This window comes from Dromaius novaehollandiae, chromosome 4 (assembly GCF_036370855.1).
Source record: "Dromaius novaehollandiae isolate bDroNov1 chromosome 4, bDroNov1.hap1, whole genome shotgun sequence".
In the NCBI taxonomy this organism is placed as follows: domain Eukaryota; kingdom Metazoa; phylum Chordata; class Aves; order Casuariiformes; family Dromaiidae; genus Dromaius; species Dromaius novaehollandiae.
Window position 1 is genome coordinate 44,253,520 of NC_088101.1, and position 19,284 is coordinate 44,272,803.

The 19,284-nt window shown below is 37.9% G+C and overlaps 1 protein-coding gene across 9 annotated transcripts in view; it reads right to left on the minus strand.

The window, feature by feature from the left end:
• MARCHF1 (membrane associated ring-CH-type finger 1) overlaps window positions 1–19,284 on the minus strand; it is a 247,853-nt gene that overhangs the window by 13,148 nt on the left and 215,421 nt on the right. For all 9 annotated transcript variants that reach the window (XM_064510927.1, XM_064510923.1, XM_064510922.1 and 6 more), the window contains one exon: window positions 13,745–13,925. In XM_064510927.1, coding sequence (XP_064366997.1) covers window positions 13,745–13,925 — 181 coding nt within the window. The remainder of the gene's footprint in view (window positions 1–13,744; window positions 13,926–19,284) is intronic.

Consider the following 19,284-nt stretch of genomic DNA (forward strand, 5'->3'; position numbering starts at 1 on the left):
TCTTTATCCTGTTGGAGATTTCTATCTTGTGTTTCATTTCTATTTCTTAAAGACTATCTCACTCTGAAACCTAAAGGAAACAGTTACTGATTTTATACCCCCCCCCTTGCAATTACAAAATGTGGTCTTCTGGGGAAAAAAATATCTGAATAGCCTGCTTATACACATGCAACATCTAAGTTTTATGTAGCTGACCGCTTCCCTTTCTGCCTGGAGAACATCCCTGGTATTTGCTTTAGAGAACCAAATTTGCCTGCTTGCATGCCATTGCTAACAAAACCACGGTTAATCAACATACCACAAATAAATATGGAAATTTTCTAACATCCTCCAAAGATGGATTGTCTGAGTGTTTGGGGATGCTGCTTTATATCCTATAGACACCACTTTCTTCCTAGAGGTAGAAGTATATCCGCAATTCTAACTCCATCCTATACATCAAGCTGAGTGGTTTCAGGGTAGCCCAGTACAGAAACAAAAGCTTCGCACTGCTCACACAAAAGCTGTTACCACACCACAGAATCGGCCTGTGCAGACTTTGCTGCCTGAACTCCTTTTCCGTAACTTCAGACTGTAGATTTACTGTGTCCCATCCCCGCCACGTTTCCACCGTACTTCTGTTGCCCAGCCAGGGGTATCATCCCCATGATGGAGCACAGGAGACAAAGATGCAACACTGAATAGTATAGGCATGTTGCCTTGTGCTAGGGGTAATCTTTTCTCACTCTGGCCAAAAAATTTTGTTTATACCCGTTTCCTCAAGAAATTCTGTATCTACTGCAGGTATGCAGATTCATACAGGTTTACAACAAAAGGTCTCTCTCTTGCAGGGACTCATGATTGAGATGCTAAATTCAAGGTGAAAGTTAATGGGCTGCTTTGCCACATGCTATGAATGTTTGGACTTTTAACTCCTGGATATTTTCAGAAACCCTGTTTTTTAAATTTTCATGTAAGGAGGCCTTACTGGGGAATCTAGTAGAGGCATGACATTGCTAATATTACATATTTTTCTATTCTGACATTTTTCTCCCTGTCCATCATTTAGCAAAGAAATGACAATGAATGTAATGTAAACAGTAACCACAGCTGGAAGGACTTCTTCCTGTTCTTACTAAGGATTAAATTTGTCATGCAGCATTTTCTGTCTTCTGTTTTCTTTCTAAAGGATAAAGAAAGACTTCAAGCCAACCTCTGTCTTGAAATAATCATGCCTGCAAAATGAAGCCTAAAATGATTTACTAGGGTCAGGCACGCAGTCTAGGGTAGGGGTACACACTAAAACGTCTTTCTTATCTCAAAATAGGACTGAAGGATCTAGCCAGGGCTTTTGAAGAAAGGTTTTAAGAACTAGAGCAGTGTACGATGAAGTGAGCTGAGCATTCAAGACATTTCAGTAGCCTGAGCATGTAGCTCAGAGTTTATTTTCTGTGGTTTTGGGGAGGGGTTTTTGGTCACTTGTTGCAGTACTAATTGGCTACAGCTCCACAGTAAACCGCTCACTTCTATCAACCTACCAGCTGGAGGAAAGCAGCTGCAGCAGTAGTTTGCAGGAACAGAATTTGTGCAGTGGGTGGAGAAGGAAGAAATAATAGTAATAAAAGACAATAGATGTCGGGAGAACAAAATAGCCACATGTAGATTTGAAGTATTGATCAGAGAAGAGACTTCAATCCTTGTAATTTAAGTAAAAGCATTTTGGGCCACACTGTGCCATCTAAACAATATTTGGTTACAGTCTATACCAGAGGAACTGCATCTTAAAGAAGGACAAAGCGTGCCTCACTGCATCCTATTCCACGAGGAGAGGTGCCCCTCTCGCAACTGCACAGAAGGCGCCAGCTCCCCTGGCTAAAAAGAGAGAGGACTGGGCCGCGACGCCACCGTCTCCTCGCTCTTTTCCCCACGCACATCCAGAGCAGCAGGAAGAACTGAGCTGGCTCAGTAAAACACAGAAAATACATCTGTGAATGTCTGTTGTCAAAAGATACCTCCCAGAGGAAACTCTTGCAAGAATCAAGACTGGAAGACCAGAATTAGACCCCTGTCGTGTTAGCCACTGAACACAAAAATAACATGAGAAGCAAACAAACAACAAACATGTTGTATGCTGTATCATACCATATGGTGCAGCCATATGACAGCCTTACCGCAGTCTAGTCAGCTGATGAGATGAACTGGTACAAATCCTTCTCTAGCAAACTTGATTGAAGTTTCAATGAAATTTCTCTTTAGATGAAATCTCCTTATATGACACTAAACAAACCTGGCTGGAATTCAAATTGATCTCTGTGGTGTATTCAAAACACCCACTTAAAAAGTTTAAAACTGAACCATAAATTACATGGGTACAATTATAAAAATAAACACATTTAATTCATTTGCATGCATGTGCTATGCATGCCTAGAGTATTAAAGGAACTACCTAATGAAACACTGCTCTTTGGTAAACACCTCAAGATTATAATCTGAACAGAATAATTCATTTTTATAAAAATAAACACACCTCTTTTTTTTAAATGACAGTTAAAAGAGCTGGACTTGAGTGACACAATCAATACATACTCTTCAAAAACTTATGGAATTTTAAACTGTGTATGTCATCAATTAGTAGACCCTTAAAAAGTGCAAAATGAGGGTATTAAGCAATTTGAGCACATCATTTCTAAAATGAAGTAGCTGTTTTTGCAATCTGGAAGTACTTTTGAGAATGTGTGTCATTTACCAGCTACAAGAACCTCAGTACCTGCATCCTAATTCCAACACAGATCTAAATGTAATAATGCTACACTTTGGAAATAGAGGAATTGCCAGACCTCATGTCCCTGCCATCCAATGTTATGTCTCGGACAGAGGCCAACGACAGATGCTTCAGAGAGAAGTGCAAGAACCCCCACGGCAAGTAATTATAGCCTAATCTCTCCATATTGAAAGCTTCTTCATAGCTCCCATCTGCTGGAAATTATTTTACCACAAAATATAGAATGTGCAAGTATTCCACAAAGCTTCTACTTTCCAGGAACCCCCTCTCAGTGCTTCTACGACATTAATCAAATTTCTGTTCAATAGAGGTCTACGTGATCAGTCTTTGGCACTATCACAATCTTCTCTTTTGTAAATACCTTTTCCTTTTTTTGTCTTTTGTGTAAGCTTTTTAGAAAAAGGATCATTAGCTCCTAGCATGGTAGGTTTCAGCTACTATGATATCCTTATCTAAAAGGATAATCCCGATAAAAACTGCAAAAACTGCAAATGAAACATTAAACCACTGATCAAGACTGAACTATTACCATAGTGAAATGTCTGGAGAAACTGTAGGGAATGTCTAGGACTAAAAACAGAAAGAGAAGAAATGCATCTAGAAGAGATTCACTTTGGGTGCCCAGAGATGCTCAAAAATCAGAAAACAAGCTATATGTGGGTAACTCTTCAAGAAGCAAGGACAAAGGGGGTAGAATTTACCTCTCCACAAACTTGTATCACAGTTAATCAGCCACCGACTCAGATGCTGCCGTTACCTGCTCTCTCGACAGTATTTCTACAGGCATTCACTATATTGAATACATCTATTCTGTATGTCACTTTTCTTTTCTTCGCAGCTAGTCAAGTTTCTTTCCTGCTCTGTCTACTCTGTGCCTCCAATAGCTGCATACCCAATTGCAGGTATGACATTTTCCTCCACAGACACTCAGTAGAAAATGCCTTAAAATCATAGTCCAGGTCTCTAAGAACATAAATTTGGACAACCCCCCCCCCCCCCAAAAAAAAAAAAAAATCAAACTAAATGCAATGCCATAAAGTACAGATCGTAGTTTTGCTGCAAGAACAGTTATGCTGAGATTTCATTTTCCCACCAAAGCAGGTGGGGTTGCTGCATTTTGTGGTTTGCCCTCTACAGGCAATACAAGAGCAGTGGTGACACTTGTTCCATGCTGGGTTTGAGATGGACTGTGCCAGGGTCAAAGCAGCCACAAGTCCTTCCTCCATCACAGCAGTCATAAAATATCATCTCTCAACAGTCTCCTCTACAGCAGTTACAACACATCCTCTCTCAACGGTCTGTGCCAGTCTCTGTCTGTGACCAGCAAGTAGCATGTATTTTGGTCTTAAATGGTGTTATGGATGTGGACACAGAGTTGGGCTAGCATGGGGACAAACAGGAAAGGGAGAAGTGAGAGAGGTGGACAGTGATATGATAGAGGTCACCATCCCATTACATAGTATTGCATGCCTCTCTACTTTCTTCGGTCTTGTCTAATGAAGAGTGACATTTCTCTAAAGAACTGCATCTTCATTATGTTCCCTTAGGCACCTAAGATAAAGCTAAAATAGATGACCGCAGCTTTGTCAGAGAGTCTTTTTCTGAATCACCTCCTCTTCTACATTCATTACACTGCTTAATTCCCTAAATATATAATTGTCTGGCCTGCTGAGAAGCAGGCATTTCAAAATTAGAGCTGATGAAATAAAACTGGTGACACTTGAAAAGATAATTCAACAAATACACTATTTATTTTGCTGCAGTTATAAAGGATGTACAAAGTCCTCCTCAGAAGCTGCCATACAAAATTAGTTATTCCCCCTTACACCTAAAAAATGTTTTCACCTAAATTTGCCTTCTCTTAGACGAGTGCAAGCATGAAAACTCTCATTACTGCCATGCACTAAAGATGCTTTGTTGTTTTTTGCTCTCACATCACATGCTTGCTTCTCCCATTTCTCCTATTAGATACATTAGAAATTCACTCTTTCCAATATGTAGAACTCCTTAGAGTTCTCATTTGTACCTTACAGAATAAAAACCTAAAGCGATTTATCTGTCAAACTTCCTACATAATCTGGCCTAAAGAAACATGTATTACTGTCTCTACACTCCAAGGGCCTCCATCGTCACGTCATAACAGCAGTGGAGAGAACCACAGCAGTATGCAGAGGAAGGAAGGGTACAAAGGGAAGTTTCCATGCTAGCGAATCTTGCGAGAAAAGGAGTACAGTTGCGTGAGAAAGGGAAGGCAACCATATTCAAATGTCACTGAACGAAAAGCAGCCATTTTGTAGTGTTGGATGAACTTCTAGAACATCTTGCCTGTTTTTTCAGCTCATTTTATATCCTTCATATATATATATCTATCTCAAAAATGCTCTACTGATTCTTTTTTTCCCCCTCTATACCCATTAAATAATAGTACAAGTGATCCTGAACAGTAACTTTTTATATGGTCATTATTTTCTTCCTGAAATTTTAAGAGAAACCGACCTGCATTGTATGGAAGATATAACTCAACTTCTGAGCTTCCCTTAACCAAATCAGTCTGAATTGTTACAAAGACTTGGTTTTAAATGTCCTTGTATATCAGTACTGGGTATTTTTAGATATATTTTAGTTTAACCACATCTAGACATCCCTTTACAACTACATATGCACTGCACACACACGTCTGATCTACCACATTCCCAAGATTTAAAAAAAGGAGCTGACGTGTTTCATTATCAATAAATGTGATTTTAGCAGGACTACTGCTGGTTTCCCAATGAATTGCCACTATTACTGTCTCTGTCTTTTAGTTTTCCCACAAGAGAGACTCTTTTGATCCAATTAAATAAAAATGAAATAGAGGAAATTTGTGCTGAGGAAAAGCTACATTAATTAACACAAAACGGTAGTGCTCTGATGAGCCTAGTGCTCTGATGAAGAGCTGAGGGAGGCTCTTCATTCTGAAAGACCTCCAACAAATGCCACACATTCCAGTTTGGTCACATACAAATTGCAGCAGATGAATAAAGTAAGATTTTAAATTCTTGGGGGAAAAGGCTCTTTTTTCAAAGTGACTTGAATAAAATGCTGCAGGAAGAAAATTAAATCAATACTAAAAATCATAAAATATAGGAAATAAATTATGATAATTATCCCCTTTGATTATAATTTAGATCAAGTACCATATGTACCATTGCCACGGTCCAAGAGAAGCCATTTTTTGCATGCAGCCCACCAATAAGCAAGCATCAGCTTGTGAACTAGAACTCAGTTCATATCATACGCACATCAGTAGTTCTCACGTAAAATAAATTTGATGTAAATAAACACTGTAATATTATATGTATTAGTTATGTGAGAGGTTAATAGATGCAGTAATTATTAGTCAATCAGATCATGAACAGCAGCCCACTCCTGTTAGAATCGGTAAAAGCCTTAGCTTCAAAATTAAACAGTAAAAATGGCATTTTTACAAAAGTCCATGAACAGCAATAAATGGTTTAGGTCAACATTTAGGTCGATTCTTATACTGCTTACATTTTACATTACTAGCGATACCTTTTGTGTCAGGATGTCATTCCATTTGCATTTTCTTTACTGGTAAAGTCAGTGTCGAGGGACTCCATTCATTCATTTCAAAGGTGCAGCTGACCAGCTGCTCAGTCACAAGTGTTTGTGAGGCCGAGCTATAAAATGGAACACTGAAATGCCCAAAATCACAAAAACAGAAACAAAACCTCATTCACTTAAAAAAAAAACACCGAGCGGCTGATGAGCTGCATGATGGGGTAGTAAAATGTCCTCTAAGTAAAATGGACACACAATTTTTGCTGAAAATGCAAGTTGCGTCTGTAAAACAGCTCGGAACAAACCTGTTGATTTCAGCAACTCGTGAACTGCCTTGGTTTGCCCCGTGAAGGCCCAAGCGCTGCAGGTGTTCTCCGACGATTTCAGGAAGCGCAAAAGGATTTGTACCTGACAGAGCTCATGCTCGTGTTCTTGTTTCTGCACAACAGCAGACAACATCACTAATAACTTAAGCTGGACAATCTCCTGAATTCCCTTTATTTTTGTAAATGTTACTGACCAGCTAAAGTAGAAAATTTGGTTACTAGCAGCTAATTAGAAGAGGAAACAGTTTTCGTTTTGTTTTCTCTAACAAGATTTTTTGTTTGTTTCTTTAAAAAAAATTTCAAAGATGACAAACAACAATAAAAGCATCCTGTTCCCTCTCCAGGAAAGATGCTGTATATGTTGAGGCCTCAGCAAAATGTCATAGTAAGATGACTTTTCGCAAGCCCAAGGGTATCTTACGACTGTTTCAAGGTATGAGACACAAGAGCTCAGCATCTCTAGTCACAAATCCATGTAAATTGGAACAGCTTGTGACAAAAAAACCATGCTGAATGGAAGAGAAAGAAATACGAAGATGGAAACCCAAATTCTACCATTATGAAAAATGTATGATCTATTATTCCTGTTATGGCACAAAATGCAAGAGAGCCTTACTCTACGAACTGCAGCGTGTGATCTATTTACATATAAATTAACAGTAATGCTCTATTACTCTCAAACATTAGAAATACAACTGTCTGAACAAAGCAGTCCCTTGCATCTGTGAGGCATCACAATAGGATATAAATGCTATAGAATTATTTTAACTTTAAAAGCTTTAATATACACATTCTCCCTTGAGCGCAAAGTTATTCACCATAATGACAGAACAGCCAATAAGAAAGTAATAGCTTTGTGCCTCTGTGCATACTGGTGAAGTATCTGACCTCTCGTATTACAAGAAATGATTTGAGGCTAGCAATGTTTTGAGATGCAGTTTGTTCTAAAAAAGAAAACACTGGAGCAGGTTGCCTTGACGACGCTGTGTAGATGCACCAGAAATGAAAAGGAAATGTAGGATATTCTGTGTGTTAAAGACTGAAAGGTATTCACCAAATCGGGTTAAAAGAACTAATCCCACAGCAAGTCGACATTACCTGACCTATGCAATATTAGCTATCACTTCTTATCATGAGTCTTATTATAAAAGAGATGAAAAAGCCAGGTGGTTCATACTTCACAGCACAGGGCAATATGAAGTAAACAGCAAGCAATACAGTAATGACAGCTCAAAGGGTTTTTTTTCCCTAGTTGATTCTGCAGGTCACTTCTGGTTCTGACAGTCTGCTCTGTTGGGAGAAGTGGTTTCTAATGGAGACTAGTTTTGATTTCATAGCAAGATTTCACAAAGATGTCTCTGCAGGGAATATCACTTTCAGCAGTCAACACTATATACTTAAATAGGAATGTAATACAAATTATCCAAGTGCAGCTGGCATTTAAACAAAAAATAAATCAATACCCTTAACATCTTTTGCCCTCACTGAATCTATCATGTATAGTACCAAATTTTATCAAATAATGAAGATTTATCCATAAAGATCTAATCCTGAACTAATTCCTCCAGGCAGCCACATCTCTTCAGATTTACTCTTTGTATAGGCTTGCAGTGACCACACAGAGAAGGGAGCTGAATCTGGGTTCTCACACACACTAGCTAAGAGCTCTAACAACTGGATTAAGAGTAGTGCAAGTGACAGCTGTTTTGTAAAAAAGGCAACCTATGCAGCTCTAACTCAAAAGGGAGCAGAAGCAGATATGGCCTTGCAGTACAGAGTGAAGCCTTAAATCTGGGAGAGAAATGGGACTTAAAATACTCACTTTAGCCTTTCCTTTTGGCTATCAGCTCTCCAAGTAGCATTTTGGGCTTTTTTTTTTTTTTTTTTTTTTTCTGTTTCCATAGGTGATTAATTTCCCCCCACACATTTTTTAGGAACTTGTGGGATTACTGATTTCTCGAGATAAGGGGTGCCTTAAAGCTGAGCATTACCCTCTACCAAAAGTTGCCTGGGGCTCAAACCCTAAATCTTAATTGGTACACAACCCCTTGTCCTGATCCGATGGTCTTGTTGCAACAGAATATCTTTAATCTATTATATTAAAATATTTGCTTTTGATTCAATAGGTAAATCAACATCATTCCAATCAGTTGAAATCTCCCCTAAGCAAACTAATCCAGCCACACTGGGCACTGAAAGGATTAAACTGGATTTAGCTTCATTTGGAGAGTGTGAAATTTGAGTTAGTCTCTTCCATAACTTCTCTCCAGGACTTAAATACCCTACTCTGGGCAGTAGGGAACCATGTATCTCCAACAGGGACTTTATACTGTGAATCCTGCACTGGAGTCAGAGCTAGCATGGACACTTTATCTCACTTATTACAAGCTAGTTATTTATAAAATAAATGATACCAAGTTGAGAGAGAGCATTCCTTCCTTCTCCTCTAATGACAGCAGATGGGTATCTAAGAAGTCCCAAAGAGTTCAAGGGTGTAAAACACACTAGCGCAAAGAGATGCACCCTATATCAGATTTTGATGTGCTATTTATCAGTATACAAACAAATACAGAATACAAGGGCAATAAGCACTTAGAAGATATATGTACACATTCACAATAAACAAGATCAGGTTTCTCTGATTATCAGTAGTTATAGATTGGGTTTCCTTCTGTTTAATAGAAAAAAAACAGATACCCTTTCAAAAAAAAAAAAGAAAGCCTGAATTGATTGGTACATAATGCTTCCCTAAATAAAAAATTGATTTGTTCATTCTTAATGATGAAGAGTAACTAGATGGTAACAATGCGCAATATTGCTTATGCCTCATAAATAAAACAATAATTGTAAACAATTTCAAAGGTAAAACAAAATCAGGAGAGAAAACAGACATATGTGACAACACAGAATAATCTGTTGGGATAATATATCAAGGGAAAAAATCTCATGAGATATCAGAAGTCTTAAAAAGAGCAAAATTTAAATATGAAAAGTATCTGAAGTATAGTGAGACACTGCTGAGAAATCTCCATTTGAAGATATCTCTTTATGTTAAGCACCTTTTAATTTGTCACTTTCATCCATTTTATACTCACAATCTTTTGATTCAGTTCCTGTTTCTTCTATGCTTCAAATACTAGATTCAAGAGATATGAAATGCAGGGGCCCCTTTACCAGGATTACCTTCCTTTCAAAGGCGGACTGCTGCTCTCGGGTGCAGCTCCTGCCTGCTAGAGCTCAACAGGAAGCTGACACCAGCTCACTGTCCCTTTCCAATTCCCTGCCTGATAAACAAAGTCACTTTCTAAACAAGAAACTCTGCATTATGCATTGCAAATGCTGAAAGGTAAAGCTATGCCTATAACCATTTTCTTTTATAAGCATAAACAGACATAATGGAGACCAGAAGAAATACAAGTGACACATTAGACAATACATCCAGTATTTCAAACTGAAGCGCTTAATATCTAATCACTAAATTCATATTTAGCCTAGTAATTAAACCTGTTCAAATATGCAAAACACTTGCAGTGCCTGTTGATCATCACTTAAAAAGATTATTTCAGTGCAAAGATTCATTAAAACTATTAAGGTTTACTGGATGTCGGTGCTTTCAAGGATTCTGAAATTAAGTAACTGGTGCATATTAACGTGAGGCTATTGCTTTTAATAGAGGTATCTTGATTTATGTTAACTTAGTACGCTGCCCATTGTCAATTATGGTGCTAACAGCTGTAGGGCACAAAATCCAAACATGATTTTGTTATACAACTTTAGACTCTGATAGAAGGGGTTAGAAAATACTGAGGGCACATGAAAGGCTGAAGCATGCATAAAGATAATTCACCAGCCAATTTAAAATAGTGTTGTTTTATAGTTAAATTCTGCTTTTGTGATACCAGAAAAACAAGAGCATAGATACCTGCAATTAAGTTCTGTGGTCTATAATTTTTCCCTTCAGGAGACCAGCATTTAAAATGCTACAAAGGTATTACCACAAAATTGACTATAATAAAGCACTGTATTGGCAAGAACCAAACTCTACAACCTCGCATCATACATACAGTAGGAATTAAAAATCAAAGTTGGTCAAGAGATGGGACCCTTTCACTTGCAGAATGCCACTTCAGATCCAGGTCTGATGATCATGGAAACATCAGCTTTTGTTGGAGCTTGCCCAAAATTAGGGGAAATTAGTTTCTAGTTATATTAAAAAACACATGTTCTTATGGAACTAAGTATGTAGGGCTCTGTTGGAAATAAATCTGTGGTCTTTTGTTTAGGAAACACCAAAGTTAAATGTTTTTTTCAGGATTGCCAAAAGTTTATGACTGAAATTAGTGCATTTTTTCCATTTCCACTTAGTGTAAGGCAAATGAAAAGCTGACAAGAACTGCATCAGTTTTAGATACTAGCTGCCACTGCCTATAATGTTCCTGTCACTAACACCAGAGAATTCCTCATCGTTCCTGCTTATAAGATTTAGGAATTTTTAACTCACTGCTACAGAGCTGGATTTAGTGCTGGACAGTCAAGACTCTCAGGGTCTAGCACGCAGCCAAGCCTTACCAAACCTAAGGCCCTCAATAAAGTCTGGAAATTCTCGAGTGACTGTAGTGATTTTCAGATCCTGCAACAAGGGGAAAGGATTGTGGAGAGCTTCAGCTTTACGAGCTGCCCAGGCCCGCAGCACTTTGGTAACCACTCTTTATGCAGTCTTCAGAAAACCTGAACTCTTGGGGAACGCCCCAGAGCTGAGATCTCACACTTCCAGGCTCTGTGAAAACTTGCATACAGAACCGGTAAGCAAACGGATAGCATTCCCTTGGAACTCTCCATTTTTGCAAATATGTAGGTTTTAACAAACCAGCACTTTTAATGCTTTTTATAACAGCTGTTTAGTTGGAAAGTTACCAGACAGCTGTACTAACATGGCTGATCTCTTTATGATCACTCTTTCCTCCCTTACCTTGTCTTTGCAACAGCTCTCAAAATGCTTGGCTTACAAAACAGCTTCTCATAACTGTATAGTATTCCACAAATTTATGGTAAAAGAAGATGATACTGCATACACACAGTAGGGATGATACATTTAGTTTAACATAACATATGAAGGATGTCATAGTTGAAAGGTATAAATGCAAAAAAGGAGATCTGATTTTAAGAGAGTCTTAAAATTATTTGAAAAATTGTTTCCAGATTTTGGTTTCTGAAATAGGTGCAAATTATAAGACAGGATCTGTAATTATACGCTGGGCCCATATTATAACGACAAAGATTTGTTAGCAATGCATTTGAAGGGGAGAATGTGCCCAGCGTTTCACTGTTGGAGAGATAAGCTACATTTGAGTACTACTTTGAGCAGAACCTAAAACTTTGAGCGGAAACTAAAATATTGTTTTTGAAAGAAAAGGCTCATCCATGGTGTGTCTGAAATCAAAATCGTACCTGAGAACCAATGATAAAGATGTGGCTAAACAGATTAAGAAGGTATTAATCATGCAATGAAGAAATGAACAACTTGCAGGAATTGCACTGCAACTCTAAATCAGCTAGTATTACATTTATTTCCTTCAAAAAAAGGGGAGGGGGGGGACACAGTTAAAAGTAACTACTACTGATATCCAGTTGTGTACATTTTTCATTCCTTTTCACCTTGTAATCTATAAATTTTATTTCTATGTTTTTAAAGACAATCTATAATCTGACAGTCAGGACAAGGCTTCTGTTTAAATACTGATATCTGTGTATTCTCTGGGGAAAATGGTTCTTGCAAGGGTATTTGTTAGGTGGAAGGCTAAGGCAATTTGTGTTGAAAACAGAAATGTGTATACAGAAAACGATCAAAAGATATGCTACAGGCAGGAGGTTTTATACAATTATCTCCTTTCCAGCACATTAGTTAAAATTTATCTGCAATTATTAAAAACAGAGTCAGTGTAATTAAGTGTGTAATCACCAGTTTTTTTATTTACATCTATTTCAATTGCCAATCTGGCAAGATCTACCTGGGACCTGAGAACTGTGTCCTTTCCTGTCATAGGCTTTGTATGTCAAATCAATCCCAATTCTCTCTTCAACAGTGGTTTATCACCAGAGACTTACTAGACAATTTCTCTGGATGAGAAATGAGAAAGAGTGCCATTTGCTCTCCTTTCTCTGAGCTGCTACCTGTGCAAGGCTGACAAAAACAAAATGCCTTTTGCCATCAAAACACTACTATGCACTGCACGTGCATAGGAAATAAATACGCTAGTTTTAAGTTGATAGTTTCTACCAGCTTTTTAAGAGATCTCACATTGAAATTTACTTTAAACCAAAGTTTGCTATGTTCTAGATTGATTCAAACTTAAAAGATGCAACCAAATCTGAACAGGATGAGAGGATATTTTTTTAGAGAAAAATTACAGAAGAAATTATTCACTCTGAAGAAAACAAAACCCACATTTAACAAATTCTTCATCTTCCCTACACTGACAACCCATGTACCATTAAATTGATTTATTCTGGAAAGTAGTTGAGCAGAGATAACATAGATTTGACTTTCAGGATGCCAGGTCACCCTGAAGTTTAGATTCCATTAACTTACCTTAATATATGAGTGATTAATTTGCCCGTAAGTGTCACAGTCAGAACAGGTACAGCTAAATTGATTGTATTACTTCAGAGTTGCCCTCTCCGCATTGGTATAAGCAGTCTCAACCAGAAGCTATGGGGCTCAGTGTAAGAACTGCTGTGTGAACTGGCCTGTCTTACTCTGGAGAAAAATGTAACAAGTAAGATTTCCTTCTGGCTTAAAAATAAGTAAATCAGCCACTAGCAAAAAGGAGAAGATAAAAATTCTAAATATGAAAAACGGTTATTTCTGCAATTATATTGCATGTGTGCTGAAAGAGGAAGAGGTTTTGGTCCAAATCCTCTGCCACTGTAAATCAATTAACTTACAATGTAGAAATCAAATCGCTGGGATTGATTTAACAATAGCAAATAAAAAGCCATTTTGGATATGTAAATGTTTCTCTAAATATGCCAGTGCTTCGTGCAGCCAGTCTATCCATTTGACACTTTGGTACAATTAAATTCCATAGCACCATACCTTCCGAAGAGGCTTGAGTTTGGTCTCCATTATAAAGTCGTACTTGCAGAGTTCACAACAGCGCGTGTCTGAGCTCTTAATCCACTGGTGCAGGCAGGCCTGATGAACAAAGCGCAGGGTCCCTGTGCAGCGACACGGTGTGATGAGGGGACTTTCATCATCGCCCTCACAGTGACAGATCCTGACAGGAAGGACAGCAATAGCTAGTGAGGGAACTTTCCAAGGAGCAATGCAAAGGCCCTGGTTTATTTACACTGCTTGTTTATTTTCAGATTTGATGTTCTTAAGAGTCAAAGTATACGACCTTTTAGATTAAGGTGCAGGAACATATTGCTTGTTCCTTTCTGCCACTTTGTAATTTCTCTTCAGTTAGTTCTTTCTCTTTGAAATTGCTATGCGGTCTGAAGGTGAATTGATAGAAATAATACTGTTTTTCCCTTTTATGCATGGCAAAACCTTTAAGACACAAATCTGTGCTCTTCTGTACAGTTAGGGTTGAACAGTTCTTGGTCTGTAAGTAATTTCTATAAAATACTCAAAGTTAGCAGAATGTAACCCCAAACTGAAAACAGCCAGTATGAAAAGTACGAAACCCTCCTAAGATACCTCTTCGGAGTTATATGGTTAAAGATTTGAGTATTCTAGAATAACACATTTAGCATAGCGTACACACACATGCACACGCTTCTTGGGAGGCAGGAGTTAAAAAGTCATGGTCCTTCCTCTTTCTCAGTCTTCACTGTCCCTTTGAAGTAGACAGCTGCATTATCTGGGAAGACAAAAACTACAGCTGTAAGCAGACCCTAAAACAGAGGTTGGTCCCAGAGCAGTTGTTGCCTTGTAATGGGATATAGAGCTTTTCACATTGCGGTTTTGCAGTTTTGCTTAAAATCATCAGTGTCCTAATATCATGAGGTGATGGCTTTTCCTGTGACCTGTGTCCAAACGCCCTGGTGATCTTCCTCAGTTGCAAACAAACTCCCGAGCACACCAGGAAAGCAGTCGGCAAAACCAATGACAGCTTTACTGGCAGTAGTCTATAACAGCAAAGAAAGTCCTAGGGCAAGCAGAGAGCTCATCCGAACAGCTGAAGTGAAGGAAGGTTCACCTCAGCAAAGCGTAACCCCCTCCCACCACCATCCTAGAAAAAAGCACACCAAAAACCCAGCCCTCAGTTAATCTTCTAAGAGTGCAACTGGCAAGTAAGGGGAGAAGAAAAGCTGAAGCCTGAGACATGTCACTTCAAAATAGAGAAGTAATAACAACGGCACTGATCCTTGTGTCACGCAAATGAAACTTACAGTTTTGAAACTCAGCCCGTAGGAAAGGCACGCTCGGTCAGGTGCTTGCAGAAGAGTCTGCACAAGTCGAAGGATTAACTCTCCCCTTACGCAGGCAAGTGTGGCCACACAGCTTCTGGGGTAGGAAAAGGGCTGGAGACGGCCCTGCCACGAGGTAGGTCTTCAGGTAGGGAAGACTTGTGACTTCGCAGCAGGGGAGCACCTGGCACGAGGCACAGGGCAGCCTAGCAGAGCACCCTGTAAATGGCTGGCTATAGCACAGCGCAGACGCTGCCCAGTCTACAAGCAGGAGGAGAAGCAGCAGGAAATCTGGAAGTCTGAATGAACGACATGGACCAAAACCAGCAGCTTCACTATTCTCCCATGGTACAGCCCAGAGCCAGAAGAAAATGAAACTACAATACTAGGAAAGCAGAGCAAAGCTGCTCTGCCAGATACATAGCCAGAGACCAAAAAGCCAGCAAAATATGAAGCTCGGGAAACCTAGTGCACGAAAGCCAAGTTTTCGGTATCTTCAGCGATGCCTGTGGGCTAATCAGCCACAGCAGGGCAGGGCGGAGGGAGGGAGGAGGAAATCCCCACAACTTGCATCTTGCACAAATACATTTTTTGTGACAAATCTGTATTTTACAAGAACTCCATTTACATTCTTTCTTTTACTAACCCAGCCAAGCTAAAAGCATCAGTGGCTTAGTTCTTACATGGAAAGTTGCTGTATGCTGACTTCTTATTGACCTTAAGTAGAACTACATTTTCAAAACACTGAATAAATAGCTCTTTTTCCAACAAATGCATTCCCAGCTGAGAGTTACATAAAAAACATCATTTTCTTTTTAAATTAAAGCTATTTCCCAAAGGAAAACTAGTAGTCTTTGTTCATATTAATCCAAGCTATATATAATTTATTTTACAAGCTTTAGCATTTAAGCTATTTAGAAATTAGACAACTAAGCTAGGTACCCAAGAGTCTTTTTTCTACTATTGTCAGAATTGTTTTACATTATTTTAAGAGCTAAAATACAAGCCTAAGACTCCATTGGGATCTTTAAATGAAGTGACATTGCAAATTTGAAAGGAATAAAAGTATTCTCCAGTAGAAATACTTTTACAAAAAGACACTATACGAATCATACATTCCATTTGTGCTTTCGGTATATGGAAGTTACGTTACAGGCTCCATGTATAAATAACAGGGTGACATTAAGAACAGACATTATACGAAAGCTCCAACTAAATAATCTAAAGGCCTCTTCTAGCTTTCTAGCCATGAAGTATGTAATGAGAATAAAACTAAACTTGAAATGGAATTAAAATCCAGACAAAATAATTATAGGCATGGTTTTCATTAGCTCAAATGCTCTTTGGTGCACCCTAGTTCTTTATAATTTGTTTATTCAGAAGAAATTGGCACTACCTAAACACAGAATCACAGCCTTTGAAAAATATTTGGGTGCCTAACATCCATTGAAATAGACTGTCAGCTAATGGTGTAAATGTCTTTTAAAGATTTGGGCCAGATAACTTGCGGTATCTTGGTTAGCCATGAGCACTGAACTAGAAATTCGCGTGTCTTTGCCTTCTGCTGGATTGACCTATCCTGTATGTAGTCAACATCATGAATTACAGAAAATAAAGTGCAAACAATGTTTTTGAAAAATGCGTTGTGCAGACAGAACTGAGGTAGAAATAGAAAGCACAGACTTATCTGAACCATATCTAACTAAATGGACAGCAGAGTACTTCTGTTCTCGTCTCCTTTTTTAGATGACCACATTTGTTCAAAAGTTTCAGCCATCAGATTGACATTTTACAGGTTTGATTTCTTCCTGAGGGTAAACTTTTCAGAAAAATTGCTCATCTACTTTTGAAATGAGTTGAATGAAAAAAAGAAAACCACTCTTCACTGTAAAACAAACAAACAAAAAATTGCTAAACCTATACTGATTTATTTACAAGTTGTAGAACAGCACTGATGGTGCTTAATAGCTGCAGTTTCAGCTGCTCAAACACACTTAGAGAAGTTATGTACTCCGCTTTTCTCAACTTTCTAGTCCTTCAGCAGAAAAATGGGCTTCATTATAGTGCAATACTTTTGACTCTCTGGAAATGGAGGGGAGAGAAGGAAACCAGTTCTTTGGATGAGAAAGAATCCCTTTATAACCATGGATTGGGTGTGCAGAAAAATATTTCGTAATTTTGCCAGCTTGGTGTTTTAAAGATCCCTGCAAACGAACAGGACCTTGACTGCCTAGGGGAAAAGATGAGCCCCATGACTGAGCTTAGGCCAAGCTTCAAAGGATTTTTTGCTCTATGAATCACGTGTACCCCAGAAAACAGAGAATATATAAGGTATCAGAGGATCTTCTGAGTCAGATACACATAAATTGTGCATGTGTCTGTATAGACATACACCTACACATAGAGATTACAGAATAGATATCTTTTCTTTAAAGAAGCTCACTATGAAATTTTATGGAATAATACTCTAACAGTGCACAGTCATTGTTATGCCTATGTTTCTGCTTTATATGGGTGTTTTATTACACAGTTACATATTTCTCTAGCGCAGAATTGTTTCTACAACCTTCAGCACACAGATGTACCAAACGGAGGAATTTATGAAAACACTGCGCATATATCTGAAAAAATCCTTCATCATTTATAGTGCAATCAATTAGCAAAATGACAAAACACTTTGAGGAAAAAAAATAAAAAATGAGAAACTGAAAAAAAATTAGTCTTTGTGAAAGATTTTGCATAGTTTATACAAAAACTACTGCAGATTTATTTTACATGTCCCCTACAGAAAACCCAACTCTCAAACAGAAACACAGAATAATACAATTTTTATATTTTTAGAGATGTTAATAGAAATTAAAAGCTAAGTAAGTTTGCTAAAGAACATTTTAAAAACTTTCAGTATTTTTGTTTTGAATATTAACTGATAAAATATTGTGCCTTGAGCACAATTGAATGATGCTGAAAACTTGACTGATTAAATAGTTATTAAGAAATTGTATGTGACATATTAAACATTGTACCATAATGACTATGCAAAAGCAAGTGTATACCATCTTCATCACGGAAGAGCATACTTACACCATATACATATATATGTATCTACCTGTGTGTGTGTATATATACATGTACATATATGAGAAATTTCTTGTTAGATTAAAATTATGAGATGCGGCTAAAGCACTCAAAAGTTAGACATCTTCAGAATTTAGTATTATAAAACTGTCTTCGATTCCATGACTATGAATTATTTTTCCCTTGTTTCCCTTGATCCTGTTTATTGTAAATGTTAAGAGGCAGGAAGTGAAGTATAAAACAAGAGGACTAGGTACAGGTTTGTAGATATTCATATGCCAATTGCATTTAAGCTGATTTTCCTAAAAGCTGCAAGAGATATCTTGGATAACTGTCACACTCTCCCTCCTTTACTTCTCACCAAATTAAGATTTTTTTTTCATACAGACAAACCAGTGATTCTTACATAATCTCACTTTTAATGGGCAATTAAAATGTGTTAAGCAAAGAGCTCACATGGAAAAATTTGAATTTTTCCCTATAGTGGTTTAGTTTAGCAAAATCATAGCTACCAAAAACAGGATCTTAGAAAACACTAGGTAACCTTAAGTGATTTGCTACCATCTGAGCTATTTATTAGAAGAGGTAGATTGCAACAGGTTTGCAGCTTTTTTCTTCTCATGCAAGGTACTAATTTTACTCTCATTAAAGAGAATAGCTGCTAATCTCTACCCTCATTAGCAGAATAGCAGTTATCCTAACCTGCCTTTTATTAATCCACTTTACTCTTCAGTAATTAAGAAAATAGACTAATTTCTGTGCTGCTGTAGTGAAGTACAAAATGCACTTATTTCACAAGTCTTGTGTGCATCATGAGATTTCATGTCCTGTCCTTATGCAGCTGGTGAGCACTCATCTATGAGATTATCTATACAACTAATTTCCACAAATGGCTATTTGTCAAAGGAAGCTGATCAAGGATATGAATGAATCAGCATGTCCATCCTTGCATCTCAAGCTACATAAGAATCTTGACATTTGGAGTAGTGCTGGTGGAAAAGAGTTTGCAGTTATTTTGCATAATCAGAACCCCTTCCGTGGATTTTGTATTAGAGAAGTGGTGTAAATTTGGCACCTACAAAGACATAAAAGTACCTAATACAATTCTCCAGGATTTTTGGCCATTACTTATAGACAAAGGGCTTA